General features: G+C 42.2%; 1 protein-coding gene across 1 annotated transcript in view; it reads left to right on the top strand.

Annotated features, from left to right (window-relative positions):
* Positions 1-14,258: 14,258 nt before the first annotated feature.
* LOC143414988 (serine/threonine-protein kinase BRSK2-like) overlaps positions 14,259-18,356 on the top strand; it is a gene marked incomplete at its 3' end in the record, with an annotated part of 96,356 nt that continues 92,258 nt past the window's right edge. The window contains 1 exon segment of the mRNA XM_076880330.1: positions 14,259-14,778. Coding sequence (XP_076736445.1) covers positions 14,685-14,778 — 94 coding nt within the window.

Below are 18,356 nucleotides of genomic sequence, written 5' to 3'. Positions count from 1 at the left end.
TGTCTGTATTTGTTCAGATTTATAATAATGTGTGTTAATATGGACAAACAAATATTTAATAATTGCATACGTGACCATAGAACACCCTGGTTAAGAAAGCCCGTCAGCGTCTCTTCTTCCTCAGAAGACTTAGAGACTTCCATCTGCCACTGAAGGTGCTCAAGAACTTCTACTCCTGCACCATCGAGAGCGTCCTGACGGCAAACATCTGCACCTGGTTTGGGAACAGCACCAAGCAGGACAGACAAGATCTGCAAAGGGTGGTGCGCTCGGCCGAACGCATCATTCAATCAGAGCTCCCTGACCTGCTGTCCATCTACACCAAGCGGTGCAAGTCCAAAGCTAGGAAGATTATGATGGACCTCTCCCATCCCAACAATGGACTCTTCTCACTGTTGAGGTCTGGGAAGCGCTTCCGCTCCCTTAAGGCCAAAACAGAGAGAATGAGGAGGAGCTTCTTCCCCCAGGCTATTCGGGCCCTGAACCAGGTGTAGGACTGGACTCTCCCAAACACGTCACTATAAGACTGGACTCACACACATCACCACATGCACCACCACACATTTCCTATAATTTATAATCTTTATAATCTCTTTCTGCTATTTGTACATTTTTTACTGTAAATTTCTAAGTTAATTTGTAAAATTTGTAGTAACCTGTAAATTGTAAATACTGTAAAACTTTTTTCTGTCATTTAATGGTCGGGCATTGTACAGCTACAAGCATTTCACCTCATGTCATACTGTGTATGGTTGTGTGTGTGTGACAAATAAAATTTGGATTTGAATTTGGATTTAGAAACACTGGGTATATTGTTAGATCATTACTATCATTACTTAATATTAGAATATTATTAAAATATTATTAAAACACAAATTCTAAAACAGTAAGAATCAGAATTTCTTTGTAACTCAGTGATGTTAACAATTACATTATATTTACTACTGTTGTTACTGATATGAAATAAAGCTTTACAGCAGTAAATCATATTAACACCTTCTACAGCGCTGCAGCGCCTGCTTTGTGTTTTATTTTTTCTTTAAAAAAACATTTATATGCATCTATGTTTGCCCTTGCTTATGTCCCATTGAGGGCACTGGGCTTTTTAGACAGAAACCAGTTAAAGTAGTCCCAACAGGTGTTCAGCACGGCCAGGCCAGCAGGTTACTGACTTCCAGTAACAACACAAACAGTACTAGTCATTAAGAAGGTGAAGGTGGGTCACTTCTTACTTGGTTAGATTGCCACAATAAATTGTGCTGTGAATTTAAGCTGTTCTGAAGGAGATTATGTTCAATTTTAGAGATCAGCAAGCGTGAAGTCACTGACCAAACAAGTCTCCAGAATATCACCATTCCTGGAAGACTCCTCAGATCTCCGTGTCCTGATAGCAGGAGGGTCGGAAGTCTTTGTGTTGAATGATTAGATGTTTTTTTTTTAATCTTCAAACTATTGTACAACTTTTTCTATAAGCATTAAATAATAAATACATCAAAATCAGTATTTGTGGCTTTATTTCAGTTGCCCACAGACTAAGTCATTTAAACTGGTTTTGTTTTCATTCTTTACTTGTTCTCAGACCATCAAACATCATTGGACCTACAGCTGAAAGAATAAAAACTGTCTTATGATGGCATTCGTGATTATAATTGATCAGATCCCATCTGCACTCTGAAACCTGAAACATTTAGTACTGCGTCCAGCGCTTGTGCGTGCCATGGTGGAGGCAGGATACTCTGAGTGGGTGTGTGGTCAGGAGTTTGATCCAGCAACTTTACCCCGAACCACTATTGTGCAGACTCTGCCTAAAATGCAGGATAGCATCTCCCACAAACAGGAAATTATGGTTCACGTGGGTTGAAGGGACTACAGGTCATACATGTACAGTCACTGTGTTTAACACAGTAGCTGACGTTGGCAAAGTGACAAGATTAAAGCAAACACACTGAGTAATGTGGATCATGAACAAGAGCTTTGTGTAACAACTGAAAATAAATACAGAACTGCTAAACTTAAACTGTCACTCTTTTAATGTTTATTGTATCGGGAAAGACCAAAAAAACAAAGAAAAAATGGTCATTAAATCACTTAATACCAACAGGGTGATTGTAAGCAATGCAAGACAGAGTTAGTTTTTCATATGCTGGCCTTCAACATTAAAAATGAAGCACAGTATTTTCCTGTGATGGATCAAAATCATCAAATTTAACTGACTTTTTATGGTGTGATGCTGATGTTGACATGACAGTTGTTGTTCCTAGAGTATTTCAAAGTAGAATGGGAGGCAGAGCCTTCAGTTTTCAGGCCCCTCTTCTGTGGAACCAGCTTCCAGTTTGGATTCAGGAGACAGACACTATCTCTACTTTTAAGATTAGGCTTCAAACTTTCCTTTTTGCTAAAGCATATAGTTAGGGCTGGACCAGGTGACCCTGAATCCTCCTTTAGTTATGCTGCAATAGACGTAGGTTGCTGGGGATTCCCATGATGCATTGAGTTTTTCCTTTCCAGTCACCTTTCTCACTCACTATGTATTAACAGACCTCTCTGCATTGAATCATATCTGTTATTAACCTCTGTCTCTCTTCCACAGCATGTCTTTATCCTGTCTTCCTTCTCTCACCCCAACCAATCGCAGCAGATGGCCCCGCCCCTCCCTGAGCCTGGTTCTGCCGGAGGTTTCTTCCTGTTAAAAGGGAGTTTTTCCTTCCCACTGTCGCCAAAGTGCTGCTCATAGGGGGTCATATGATTGTTGGGTTTTTCTCTGTATCTATGAAGCACCTTGAGGCAACTTTTGTTGTGATTTGGCGCTATATAAATAAAATTGAATTGAATTGAAATAACTGCAGTGATGTAACAGTTTAATTCACAATTCACACAGGAATAAAGGAACATATACTGCCTCCTGTCATAAAATGTAAAGCTTTAGTTATACCCATCCATCCATTTTCACTCCCAGATCTCACTGTGGTGCCGGCAGTCTAAGCAGTGAAGCCTCCGCCCAGGCCTCGCTCTCTATGGTCACCTTATCCACAGGCACACCAACGTGTTACCAAACCAGCCAAGAGATATAATCTCTGCAGTGAGTCCTGCGTCTGCTTCATGGCGTGACATAGGAATGTCGCAGGCTCTTAGAAGTTATTTAGGTCTAAGTGGTTTGCGATGCAGCTGCAGGGGAGATGGACACACCTCTGTGCTCTCTGGTTATTGTTGTTGTTGGAGTGTGTAGCTGTGGGCTGAATAAAGTGCTGGAAAGCATGAACGTGGACGGGTCTGCCGTGGAGTTATTACAGTGGCGCCGAAACCCAGGATGGGGCACGGCAGACCCGTCCACGTTCATGCTTTCCAACTCTCTCACAGTTGCTTGTTTACACACTGGCTGCAGCTTTTTCAGCCCACAGCTACTCACTCCACCAACAACAACCAGACAGCACCGCGCCTTATGTCGGTGAGGTGTAATTGCTGATGCCGTGCAGGTGTGTCCATCTCCCCTGCAGGCATCGCAAACCACGCCCCGCCACAAAGTGGAATTCCAAAATGTCCACAAGAGGTCTCTGTCAGCCAGTCACCACTGGATGGCAGTGTCTGCACACAGAGTGTGCATCAGTGTTTCTCTCTAACAAGCTGATTCACACAGAGGAAACATTTATCTTGGCTATTATATTTTATTCATTTTTGAAATGTCATCTTAAGTTGTGCCAAAAACAGCTGTCAGTAAAAATTATTTACTGCAAAAAACATTGTAGACTGCAGAAAATAAATCATAAAATTCTCATCCCACTTAGTGATACTATTTCATTTCAGTCTGAAAAGGAACTTTTAATAACTCTTGTATGGTTTTGGTTTTCTGTCTATTTGTTTTTTGAACAGTGGAGCTGATGTTGAGACGTGTATGAGCGCCCGAGTGAGTTTTGGATAAGAAGCCGGTGAAAGGAAACATGAACAGAAAAGGATCAGATGTTTGCTCGTTCAGTCTACTACATCTCATAATTTTCATGAGGTGTACCTTTTTTTTATATTACTATGTATTGTTTGACACTAAAACAATACCTCTACGGGGGGAAGATTTATCTGTGCTCATATCTCAGCTTAGCAGCTGTAACATAAAAACCAGTCTTAAAGCTGTGATCAAGCATGCAACGAGCCAAACTGGTTTCTGCGTTCGAGGTTTATTGAGAGTGTATTTATACTGCATTGCACTTGTTCCGCCTCACGGATGAAGGAACACACAGACACATAGACTTATACAGGCTCAGAGGTGGTAGTGAGTGAAGATTTGGCCCTGTGTCAGTCTGTTAGCTGTCAATCAATGGCACATATACAGCCACAGAAAGATCTGTGAGTAGAACAAACTGGCCGTGACAAATAAACAGAAAAACTAAATAATATGTAAGCCTGCACATTGTAAGTGCTGTTGGTAATTATAGTCTTTTGCCAATTTAATTGCAGCACTGTAATCTAAATGGGTTTACAGAGCAATGGTCTAAATTAGCAGTTTTATAATTACTACTGAGCTGCGTGCATGTCTCTCTATCCCCCACTTAATTACTAACAATTTGTCTCTGGAAAAGCTATTGTTAAGCAAGAAGTAATTAGAACAACAGCCTTTGTTTTCCATGCGTTTCAGATGGCCTTTCTTATCGTTCCACCAAACACTGTCACTGGTGATCACAGCAGGCACTGAGGTTGTAAGGCACTCTGCAGACTGTGAGGGAAGTGGCAGTGGAAGTGTTTTCTGTGTGGTCATAAAAATAGTTTTGGAAACAAAACAACAAAATTAAAGCCGGTTCATTTTTCAGCTGTGACGAGACACCAAGAAAAGACTGCCAGCTGTTCTGTTTGTCAGGAAGCTACCGTTCATGTCACCTGTGGAGTCAGCACCGGATGATTAAAAGGTCTTAAGATCTCCCTCGTTTCTTTTTTAACATACTTGAATCTTCTAGCTGGTTGCATTTTTGCTGCTAACCTGCAACATGTTGTTATCACCTCTGAGTCTTTGTGCACTCCTGAATGGTTTTAAAGTTTCTGAATCAACAGATGGGACTTTTAAACATGAATTAGAAATATTGGGGTTTAAAAAAAAAGAAAGACATTTTTTTTATTTAATCTCAAACTTCACTGTTTTCATTGCATTTTTAAATTTATATAATTTTATTGATTGGTGATATTATTAACACTTGTGCTGATCAGGCTAAATGTGAACTGAAAGAGGATTATCATCATCGATGCATGAACAGAGTTCACTAAGTTTTTACCTCAATGAGGAACTTAATTAAATGACTTTACATGAATCAAGTGCCATTCAAAGACAAGCCAAACACAGACACGAGAAACTAAATAGAATAGAATAGAATAGAATAGAATAGAATACCTTCATTGTCACTATACAGATGCACAATGAGATACAGAGCATTGCCAACTCAGTGCAAACATGTGGGAGAAGAAAGGGGGGACTGCACAGTTTCTGCAACAATATATACACATGAACACTATTTAGAAAAACAAGAAAAAATATATTTATATAAAATGTACAAATGTCAAAAAAAGGAAATAAATACTTAAATAAATAGTGTTATGTATTTACAGTTTGGGTCATTGCATATGGAATTAAGTATTGCACAGTGGTGGTTTATAGAGGGGGGGGGGGGGGGGGGACTGTGTTATCAGTGCATGTGTGAGTTCAGGGTGGTCTTGGCTTTGGGGAAGAAACTGTTCTTGAGCCTCTTGTTGGTCTTTGTGCTGATGCACCTGTAGTGCTGCCCTGAGGGAAGCAGGTTGAACAGGTCAAACCCAGGGTGGGAGCTGTCCTTGATGAACTGCAACATGCAAAACTAACAAGGCTACGTTCACTCTGCAGGTCTTATTGCTCAATTCCGATTTTTTGATCAAATCCGATTTTTTTTACTGCTCGTTCACACTACAAATAAAATGCGACAGCAAACGTGCTCTAGTGTGAACGCTCAAAGCGGCCCGCATGCGCAAAAGAAGATGTCACACACAACGCGCTCTGTTTAGACCCAGAGCAACAGTATTGTTTGACTGATGGCCCTTAATATAAAGACTTCGGACTTTACGTTTCCCAATTTTTGCTTTAAGTTGTTTTGTTATTTACATAATAATGTAAATAACCTAATAATGATCCTTATTGCTGTTTTAGAGAGGAGCGGTGCTTCAAAGGATAGCTGCAGATTTCTGTCAGAATCTGCAGATTATACAGTACAAATAAAATGGTCACGTTTCTCCAACGTTGTCTTCCCAACAGTTTCACTGACATCTACGCTGGATGGCCAGGAAGCGTTCGCGATGTCGTATCGGGTGCTTCTCCGGCGCTGATAATTGGCGTCTGTCTTGTGTCGGTGACGTAAAAGACGGATTTAATGCAACTTGACCGTTCAAACAGCAGTCGCTTTCTAAAACATCGGATATGTATCGGATTCAGTACCACATACGAAAGTGACCCAGATCGGATTTGAAAATATCGGATTTGCGCCGTTCACACTGTCATAGCATGATCAGATATGGGTCGCATAGGGTCAAAAAAATCGGATTTGATGCGCTTTCGCCTGCAGTGTGAACGTAGCCTAAGCTGAGGCTGGCAATTAGCAACTTAAAACCACTGATGTTCACGAACAGCTTAAAACAGGATGTAAAGGAGCTGAAAAAGTCTGAACAGTTCGTCGCCTCCATATTAAAGAGTCTTTATTTAACTGAGAGACTCTCACTTTCTGAGCTCAAAACATCAACAGCAAACCATGTGCCAGCACCTGTTTTTGCGTCCTGTCCTGAAGAATGTTTGAAGTTCCTGAAATATTTTGTTGAAAAGATGGAAAATATGTTATAAATGACTCTCCATCACATTGTTAGATCCATTACCCATATCATCCCCAGGGATCTGGATGTGTTCTAGACTTTATGGTCCATCCAAAGTTATAAAATGTTCTGTAGATGTCCTGCATTCAGTTTGGTGTTTTCAGAGTCCTTTTGAGTTTCTTAAATCTGGCCTTGTTCAGACTATTTTAAGTATTTTAAATAGGAATCTGTTCAACTGCTCCTTTTTAATCCAATTTCAATTTAACGCTGTTTTCATTTTCCTGACTGACTGCAGTGTTTGACCCAGTTGACCATACACTGACTCAGAAGACCCAGGAACTGGTTTGGCCTGCTCTCAGTTGGCTTTCATCCTCACTGAGACGTCCTGTTTCTTTCTCTATGAAACACAACAGTGCTGCAAACTGTGCATAGGCACCACCGTTAAAGAGTGGAAGAGTAGAGGAAGCAGTGTGTTGGCGTGTGGGGTGGATCACGGGGCATTGCTAATGAAATTAAGATTAGGACATTAACAAAAGGAAGAGTGCCCAAATCTATGCAACATGCTGCAAATGCAGAAGAGCACACACACTTACAGAGGACCCATGAAGTAGGAAGTCATGGTGAAGGCACGAAGCAGAACTTTTTCTTTGATTATTGCCATGTTTTCCTTCACTTCCTGCACTTTTATTACTCGTTTATTATAGAGCTGAACACTAAATACATAAAACAGCTCATTTAAATGTATAGAGGGGAGCACAGTCTACACTTGTAATCAACACAATGGCTGAGATTTCTGCCTGAATATTTAATGTGCTGACAACAGCAATAAACTGTAACTCCCTGCTAATTTTCTCTGTGAAGTTTTGTTTTATGATTTCTGGGGAAATGTGTGTTTTCCAATTTGGTGGTATCAAAAATGCTTCAGAAAAACAAGCTGATTTGCATTGAACTACAAACGAGTCAGTTTAAACTGACAGGAACGGCTTGTCTATCTTCCAAATATGCAAATGTGCAAAATCGCGATTAACAGTGTTTGTATGCATGGACTGGCAAAGACAATACCAGTTTTAGGACTGCAAAAGCACGAGCCAAGACTTAACTGGTTATAGTTCAAAGGTTTTATTGACACAGATTCGATAATGGCAAGGGAAACCTGTCAACTGGGCAGCCACTGGGAAACTGGTAAGGAGGTCGCAAGAGGAACACAACAGCGAGAACCTCTGGTTAAGGTTTCTTTGGCAAGTCAGCACCACGGACAAGCAGGTAAGTCAGAGAGGTGAGTATTGTGCCAGACGTGGGTCCTGCAGGGAGCATTCAACACAGGAATAACTGGAAAACAAGAGAATTGGAGTGATAACACCGAGTAATAAAACTATGAATTCAATTTAATTTTTTAATTTTTTTTATTTAGAAAGAGGGACAATTCATATTAACCCCTGGAGGGTCTTAGAAAAATGCATACACTATCGGTCTTAGAGCCACAAATCGACCCTAAGACTCTCCAGGGGTTATTAATGAATATTTGTAACAAATGTAAATATGCCATTAGGCTAATTTCCATCTGTACACCCTCTGGCAGGTTGCTGTATGTTTTTACTAACATGCAGCGTATGTTAGTAAAAACATACAGAGACACTATTTACAGCCCATGTAGATAGAGACAAAAACAGTGATCACATCATATTAGAACAAACAATGACAAGAAGAGTAGACAACAGAGGACAATATTCAATTATATTGAACAAATATTACACATGCCCTCATTGTCCTGATATTGCACTGACCCCATTACACTAATAGTTGTTTCCCTTTTTGTAATATGTATCAACTTCATTACTATTACTAGTAATAACAATAAGAAGAATGAAATGCAGTAGTGGTGAATAAACACCGAGTGTGAAAAGAGCAGAAGCACTCACGAGAGTCTGGGCCTATTACAGCGTAATTACAGGAGGGTTCAGGTCACCTGATCAGGCCTAACACTGAGCTTCACCAAAAAAGGAAAGTTTGAAACCTAAAAGCTGAGACTGTGTGGCTCTCATGATTATCAACCAGGAGTTGGTTCCACATCAGAGGAGCCTGATAGCTGTTAGGATAATAATGAGGCACTATCACATCTTTAAGATACGATGAGGCCTGATTCAGGATTTTGTATGTGAGGAGAATGATTTTAAATTCAGAATTAAACGAGGAGCCAATTAAGAAGCCGATATGGGAGAAAGCATTCTGGATGCTTGTCACACAGCTTTTAGAGTGACCTGACAATAATGAATACAACAGTACCGTCTAGAGGCAATAATTGCTTGAATTAGCTTTTCAGCATCGATCTAAAAATAGACTGTTTCTCATTTTAACAATATTATGCAAATGAATGAAGCCACTCTGCATATTTGAAGGACATGTCCTGATCAACGGCGACTCTGAGACTCTTCACAGTGTTACTGGAGGACAAGGCAATGCCATCTCAAGTAAGTATCTGGTTAGATACCATATTGCTAAGATTTTAAGGACCAAGTACAGTAACCTCAATTTTGCCTGAATTTAGAAGTTGGAAATTCGAGACCATCCAGGCTTTTATGCCTTTAAGACATGCATGGATTTTGGTTTGTATGATCTGGCTTCATAAATAGATAAATAAAGCCGGGTATCATCTGCATAGCAATGAAAATGTCTGCTCTGTTTTCTAATAATACCGTCTAAGGCAGGGGTGTTGAACTCCAGGCCTCGAGGGCCGGTGTCCTGCAGGTTTTAGATGTGTCCTTGATCCAACACAGCTGATTTAAATGGCTAAACGACCTCCTCAACATGTCTTGAAGTTCACCAGAGGCCTGGTAATGAACTAATCATTTGATTCAGGTGTGCTGACCCAGGGTGAGATCTAAAACCTGCAGGACGCCGGCACTCGAGGCCTGGAGTTGGACACCCCTGGTCGAAGGGAAGCATTGGTCTCAGCACAGAACTCCGTGGAACTCCATGTCTAACTTTTGTGTGTGACAAAGACCCTGTAAGCTGGAATCTATCAGATAAATATGATTCAGACTCACCGCAGTACAATTCTTTTAATATCAGCAGTGTGTTTTAATATCTGCAGTAAAACATTGTGGTCATCGGTATCAAATGATCCACTGAGGTCCAGCAGGACAAGCACAGAAATGAGACCAATGTCAACGGCCATAAGAAGACCATTAGTAACCTTCACTAGTGCTGTTTCTGAGGTATGATGCACACTAAATCTTGAGGAAAACTCTTCAAATAAACCATTCCATGCAATTATTTCCCGCAGCTTAATTCTGCTGGCTCCAATCAGCTGAGTTTGGAGGATGGAGTTCGGAGTCATGGCATTGGACAGGCTCAGGTTACTGTGTTTTGTAGCAGCAACATACACGCTGTTTTAAACAATATCAGCTGTTGTTTGCTATGTAGAAACTGTCACTGGATTACTTTAACGCCCAGGAAATCTTAATAGGGCTCACTGTATTTCCCTGATGAATATGTCATAAACAGCTGGATCTCCATGGTGATGTTCCTGACTAAAAACAAAAACTGATGAAGTTTCTGTCCTCCTCTCAGGCTCGCAATCCACTCTATCAGTCTGCTGTCAGAGGAGATGTTCTCTCATTTGGCTTCTTTCTTTAAGTGTGTGTGTGTGTGTGTGTGTGTGTGTGTGTGTGTGTGTGTGTGTGTGTGTGTGTGTCTGCATTATCCCGCTCTGTTGGCAAGGCAGCCACAATAGAGCTGACTAATGCAGAAACAGACTGCGGGCTAAGCTTCTTTTTTCAAAGAAGTCTTGAAAAGTGAAGGGTGCATTGTGTGGCCCATTCCCCTAATATTTATACCTCGGCCCTCGGCCTTCGTCCTGCACTGCAGAAAAGCATCACCAATGTCAGGAACACAGAAAACACACCCACTCACGCAGAAACATTTGTATATACTCAGCAGGAGGGGAAAATGATTTTTCAGCCCCAGTTTGCACTTAAAGGTAAAAAACTAATTAAAAATCATTCATTGGTCAGACCTGTGTTTTGTATAGCACCTTGACAACTGGGCCTTTTGGCTGTTCCTGTCTGGGCTCTGTGACGTCAAAGGGAAATTAGGATTCAGACGTATTGTATAGCTCACGCAGTTTATCCTATTTCAGACAGCAACACATCAGAGAATGGCTTACTGTTTTTTATAGGAAATCCCAATACAGCTTTGTTGCTTTGATTTTGAAAGTGAATGCATTTTTTATGTATGTGCTTGTGTGTATGAGAGTGGATGTGGTGGAACACACCTTTGTGAGAGATGTGAGTCTGCTAGCCATGAAAGATGTAAGCTCACATTGAAAAAACGAATACGCAGAGAAATCAAAACCTTTGCTAGCAAAGCTGTAAACGCAACACAGACGTTTTTTATTTTTACCAAGCTTTACACGTCCAGGAATGAAGCTAAGCCGTTGTGTGATAGGGGAGCGTTTTGATAAACCAAAGCAGATCATTTTGACTTTTGTCCTCAGCTCTGGATGAAGCCCACGTTTCTCATCTTTGTACATCTTTGAAAGAGTTTATGATTATGGAGGAGCAGACAACAACTCGGTCAATGAAAGGGACTATGACAGGAAGTGATTTATTCATGTAGGTAAGTGCATGCTTGGAAATGGGACAAAATTGGCAGGTGTTACAATCGATGGCTGTCCAAATCTTACAGGGAAAAATGGCGGCTTTTTGAAGCAGATCCAAGATAAAACGACTGAAAGAATCCAGAACTGGAGTTGGTATTTTTGCAGTGTATTGCACACCAGGAGGTGTTCTGTAACTTCATGCTAAAAATGAACCATGTTGTAACTAAAATAATGACCTTAAGGGCAACAGCACTGCATCACAGACAGTTTGTTGCACTTTTGGAGGAGCATGACCCTGAACATGGTGACTCTGGGCTCTGGGCCAAGTGCTAAAGAAATGTTTTTAATATATGAAGTTCACATTTTCATTGCTTAATTGTAACATCTGTTCTTACCAACAGTAGTTTAGAAATTCACTGGGCCTCCACGGCAGTCCCAGTTTCTCATGTGGCCCTTGGGAAAATTGCCTGCCCCATCAAGGGCACATCAAATAAAAGAATATCTTTAGTAAGAATGCTGTTCTGGCTCCATGTGGTGATGTGAAGTCACCATGTGCCAACATTATTTTCATTATTATTTTCTCCTGTATGCACGTTAATATATAAGCCAAGTGTATGCCTATAAAGTTTGACTGGGAATGGGCCTGTGACAATAAAAACTTACCTGTTTTAAATGTTTGGATCTTACATGGAAGATCAGATGTCTTTGCACTTCTAGGGCATTTTCACTGTGGTCACTACTGTTTTTAGATCACTGTGTAAAAGTCATGCCGTCTCTCCTTTCTATGATTGATTGATTGAATCTTTATTTTGAAAATGTTGAAAAATTACAACAACATAGAATTAAAAACAGATAAACAAACAAAACAAAAGGAAAACGAGCAACCAAAACTACAAATAACTTTCATGTTCAAAAAGGAGCAGGAAGCAGCATAAGCTTATTTAATCCCACCCCCTTTCCAGTAATCTAGTAATCAATAGGCTACAGAAATACCTCCTTACAATTACATTATATGTTACGTGTATTTTTTATTTATTTATTAATTATATGTATATCTATCTATTTTTCTAGCTATCCATCCATGATCCATGATGCATGAAGGGTCTCCTGTAGTGTGCCAAAACATGCTTCAACTTCACTTTCATTTTCAGCAAGTTGATGAATTTAAAGAGAGCCTCACCTCTGGGCAGCACGCTAGGTAAACAAGAGAGTCACAGCCTCTGTGCATGACACGATTATTGTAGGGAGATTTCCTCTCTGTGACATAACTCCCATATTGCTATGTTGTAGCAATATGGGAGTTTTGCCACATGAAGAATAGAAGACAAAAAGAAGATATTTGGGGTCAGCTTATCGCAACACCTTATTTGCACTTTTGTTCTCATTGAACAGCCAGTCCTGTTCTCCCATAGACTCACTGCAGGTGATTAGAACGGTGCAGCTTTACCACCACAGCTGTCTGCAGCTGTTAAACAGTGTTACAGCCACCGGGGATCAAAGGGGTGCGATCCTACTGGAAGTGCGCACGGTGGCATGAGTCTATGAGAGGACTTATGACTGATCTGTAGACAGAGGTCTCAACCAACAGCCAGGTCTGATCACAATAAAATGCACCATCGCTCACTCATCCCTGCCAGTCTTTGTTAGGGACATGGTTTTGACAGTGTGTGTGTGTGTGTGTGTGTGTGTGTGTGTGTGTGTGTGTGTGTGTGTGTGTGTGTGTGTGTGTTGGGGGAGGAGGAGGCAGAAGGACAAGTGGGAGGGAAGGTAGGAGGAGGTGGGGGGCCCATCTGCCACTGAGCGTGCTGGGTCAAAAGGCCTTTGTTGTGAAGGAGTGATGAGACAGATAGATGGTCTTTGTCACCAACTGCTGGTTTAATCAAGTGAGAGTGTCCCAGCATGTAACATTTAGTCGTACTCCACCGCCACGCACACAACCACAACCACCCACAGTCAAACATAATGATTCTTCACCTTCAATTAACAACTGAGTGTCTGACAGAATGCAGTGGTTACAGCAGAAATCAATTAAAAGATTACGAAAAGAAAAATGAGATGAACAAGTGCAAAGAACATTTCTGGATGTCTCTGTGCTTCACTATATTTTATTTTGTGTCGTATCTCAGTTATTTATATTTTTATTTTTTTAAAGGAACTTTTAAACAGTGGCAGCCTTTTATCCCCCACTGTCTCCCTCAAGCCAAATTCAATTGAAAATCCTTGCCATGCCAGATATGTGCGCATGTGCGCTTCATAATTACAGCAGCTGCGTCAAGCGGGAATGGAAGCGGAAGTCAGAACTGCCCTTCAAATTAAAACCAGACACTATAAATGGAATTTTAAAAGAGAAAAATAATAAATTCAGCAAAACACAGCTTTGCCAGAATAAGAAGAGATAATATTATTTGAATCAGAAGATATTATGATTTCAAAATCATTTTTAAACATCATTTTTGGTTTTTTTAGGCTTAAAATGAACCCTTACACTTTAGAATTGAACATGTAATAACAAAAAAATAAACACTGGTGCAGATCTATCCTCTAGTGCTGAATCAGTCCAAGGTTTTTTCATGGAAAATCAAAGGAACTTAAGTTAGTTAGCGCATCTGCGTATTGGTGAAACATGTCATTTACAGTGAGAAACCAAAAGGTTACCATTCCAGGAAAAAGAGTTTCTGAAGAACAAGAAACAAAAGCATCAAAACACCGGAAATGATGCTTTTTTCTCTTTTGTTGCATTTTGTGGACCTTCTTGGTTTATAAATAGGAAAAGAAATGTGCAAATAAGACCATAAAAGCTTATAAAAAAACATTTGATTCATATTTGACATTTTACCTTGTACAGTGAAGCCGGAAGTACTCTCCTGGCATCAGCTGTGACTTGACGCAGGCTGCTGGGGCGCCAGGCAGCAGCAGTAGCTGTCCCGTCATCAGCTCACACCCAACGGGGCTGCAGCGCACCGCTCCTCCGGCGTGAACATCATGACACCCCGATTCAAAACCGCAATCTGAGCCGCACTGAGGGAATCGGCGGAGGACTGTTAGCAACGGACGTGGATACACACACACACACACTCATGCACATATACATACACATTAACAGGCGCACACACAGGATCGCTAATATTGCAGCGGCCACCAGCAGCACAGCACAGACTGGAGCTGTGACCGAGGCGAACTCCACTGCTCCGTGGAATTGCTCTCTTCGCCCCAGAGACGCGTCCCGCTCGGACCCCTGCTAAAGAAATCCCTCCCCGCGAGTCGTTTCACGCCAAAAATGTCTTCTTCGGGCAAGGACGCCAACAGCGGGCATTACGCCAACTATGTGGGACCGTACCGCCTGGAGAAGACGCTGGGCAAAGGACAGACAGGTTAGTGAAAGCTCCCACATCACGCGTGGGTGCTGTGAGGACCGCGCTCGGCGTCACCGCACCTGCCCCGCTGACATCATGCCGGGTGATGCAGTTTTGCGTCCTGCGTGTCCCGAATGCGGGAAATGGGAGGAAACGTGTGCTAGTTGCGGATGTTTCTGGTGGATGCGGGGAGAGAGCTGCTGCTCTCTTCTGATCATAATGGTGGTGGTGATTGTGGTGTTGGTGGCGGTGCGCCTTTAATCCTTGTTGTCAGGCAGAGAGGGCTGATGATGATGATGATGATGGGCCCCTCTGATTTTTCTTGTCTCTAATTCCGTTCCAGCGTCCATCTGTCACATGGGCCCGCTGTGCTGAGGCTGCTCTCTGCAGGAGAGGCAGAGCGGTGATGCTGCACTGTCCGGTCCCTGCTCTCTCTCCCTCACTCTCTCTCTGTCACACACACACATACCGCAGCTGCAACGCAACACATCCCTGCATTGGCTGGTGCAGCGTAGGTATCATCGGCTTATTGCACTGAGGTCCTGCTGCTCTGTACATAGAATGTGTTCAGTATGGAGAACAGCAGTGGGTGATGATCACTCTTTGCTCCTGCAAAGTATCATTTTCAGCTGCACTATGAGTCATTTTGGTGGACTGGACTGTTTCAGGGCTTCGGTGCTTTGGCCATTTTGGAGACTGCAGTTCGAGGCAACGCTGCGAATGATCTGGAAGTGTTTATTATTTAATCTTTAGTTTATAGCTAAAAGAGCCTAAATGGGATGGACACTGAAAATATTGTTCAGGTATTCCCGTCAAGCTGCCAGGTGATGTCATCACAGCCATATTAATGAGACATCCGGCAGAAGGCTGATTTTCATCTGCAGCTCAAAGTCACTGCACTGTGTTGTCACTGCATCAGAATCGCCTCTCAGGTACTGTGACAGTAATGTGGCTGCTCTGGCCTGGTTCCCTGTTTCGGATGCCCCACCATCTGTGATCACATGCGTCTAGAAACTATAAAGGTTCTCCCTCCAGTTCCTGCAGGTAGACCCGATGCACTGCTCAGTTCCCTCAGGGGGGTGAATAATTCATAAGCAGCCAATTAGCTGCTTGCTGGAGTTGGATTGTAACAGCCCCACATTGCTGCTGTATTACTCACAGAATTCTCCTGTTTAGCAGATGGGATAAAGCTGCAAGAGCAATTTGTCACACAAAGCAACCCAGATAATTTGATTTGTTCGTGAACAAAGAACTTGGAGGTGACTAAAGTTCCAAATTTTATATTAGTTCTATTTATAGTAGAGTCGACTTTGCGTGTAAGAGCTTTCCTTCTATTGAAAGCAGACAACCTCATTCTTTTCCATTCCTTCTCTCTGTGGCACCGGCAGTATAATAGCTGCTGTTCAGCGCGACTAAGAAGGCGTGATGTCATCACATCCGTTCTTGTTGTGATGGCTGTCTTTCAGTGTTGCACATATGCTGAAACAGGATGGGGACGTCTGCTGCCCAGGTATATCAAGGATACTTATAGCCCAAGCGTTCTTGTGGCTCATTTTTCAATCCACTTGCTCTTATTTTGAAGGTTCTGGATGCTGAGAAGCTTGCTGTTGTCCTATCAGAGGTAGCTACCTCTGTACACCACCTCCATCATCTTGGACTTCAGCTTGGCTCAGCAGTCTTTCTTCTGTTGTGGAGCTCACTGCGAGCTGGAGGAGTCTCTCTCACCAGACCCTGAACTCGCTGAACTCACAGAGGCTGCAGATGGTTGAGTCGGACTTCGTCGCCACGCTGGAGCAGTGGCTGTTTATTGCTCCATTGTTTATTGTCACTCTGCAGTATTACTTAATGATTTATTTAAGGAAGTTCTGGTGCGCCTCCTTTCACATGTGCATGCGCTCTTCCTGCTGCCACAAATAGAATCTAATTATGTGGAAACACTGCTCTTCACAGGCAAAAACAGCACTGAGATGTTCTGCATTTCTGAAGTTTTCTAGACATTACCTGCAAAGCTTCATGTGAAAATGTCCAGCGCAGCAGGACATTAATGTGCCAGCTCCTGGTACAAAGTCTGCACAATGCCCATTCGAGATATTGGAATGGCGAGGATAGCGGCGAGCTGAGTTTACAGCCAGCGGTTGGTGGTTCTGCACCACCTCAATCCAAGCAGAGTGTTTCCTGTTGTGACAGCTGAGGGGTGCTACGAGCAAGGTTCAGACAGCACTCTAACCTGATTCTGATGACATTTTTCACAGTTAACATGTGAAAACTTGCAAGAATCTACCCCTCAGGTTATCATGTCACTGACCTCTGAAAGAGGTACGATATCACAGACACATGTCGCCTTCTCTTTTCCCGTGCCATCATCTTCTCTGGCTTAAAAGAGCCACTACCAGTAGTGGTGCTGTCCAGTGCGTACATCAAGTGACCCTGTGAGTGCTTCTCTGTAACTGGATACAGTGGTTGAGTGCATATGCTTGTAGAAATGAAGATTCATGCAGGAGTGCATGTGTGTGCTGGCGTGGTGAAGCGACAGCACTGCAAGAAAGGCTCTTCGTATAAATCTAAAGTGCTGGTGCTGAGCTGGCAGATGGGGAAGTCCGCACATCATTAAACCTCCTACACAAGTGCAGAACAAGCCCACGCTTTTTGTTAGTCTGTTTGTGTGTGCTTCCCTCTCTGCACAAGTGGCATACTCGCTGTGCAGAATCGCCATGTATCAGCTTTGTGGTATGATTCTGAAGATTAATTGGAAAGGACAGACGTACAACATAAGATGTGATTGTTTCCAACTAATAAATGAAAGTTTTTGGTGACAATGTAATTATCTAAAGCTTTAGGTCAGCACTGTTGTTTCACACCAAGGTGGTCCAGGGTTTGAATCCACACACCAACTGAGCCTCTTCTGTGTGGAGTTTCTATAATCTCCCCAGTTTCCTTCAGCAGTCCAGAGACATGCATGCTAGGTTAACTGATTCTAAATTGGCTGTAGGTGTGACTATGAGCATGAGTCCACCCGCATCACTGAGTTGGATAAACTGAAGCAAATGTTTGCATGGCTCTTTATATTTCACATGAGTTTATTTATATCAGGTCTGCTCGTAACAACAGTCACCTAAAGGCGCTTTATAAGTAACTATTGTAGAGTTATAGCCGTACAGCTGATTATAAGCAAGCACTTGGTGACAGTGGAGCAAAAGAACTCCCTTTGAACAGGAAGTGAATGACAGAAGATGACAGAAAATGTGCAATCATCTCAAAGTCTCTTCACTTTTCCTTATAAGCGATTAACCAAAGTGGCAAACATCCTGCGATTCCATCCTGTCAAAGTTAGGATTCCCATCTTCATTATTGGAATGTTTTTGGATCGTTGGCCCGGTGAAACAAGGAGTTTGTTCGGAATCACCTCGTGCATCCTGTGGAAACCTGGCGTGGCTGTAGCTCTTGTACACTTTGTGTGTTTTTCTATGTGTATTTGTGTGTATGTGTCCACTGCTGCCAGGACACTTGCTCGTGGTTCAATGAGGGGAAACATGAACAAATAATAATTGAATTGTATTTCCCAGGATGCTCAAAGTGAAGCCTTTTCAGGCAAGATA

This window comes from Maylandia zebra, linkage group LG1, assembly GCF_041146795.1.
Source record: "Maylandia zebra isolate NMK-2024a linkage group LG1, Mzebra_GT3a, whole genome shotgun sequence".
In the NCBI taxonomy this organism is placed as follows: Eukaryota; Metazoa; Chordata; class Actinopteri; order Cichliformes; family Cichlidae; genus Maylandia; species Maylandia zebra.
The sequence above is the reverse complement of the archived record's forward strand: the minus strand, read 5'-3'. Positions and strand labels throughout refer to the sequence as shown.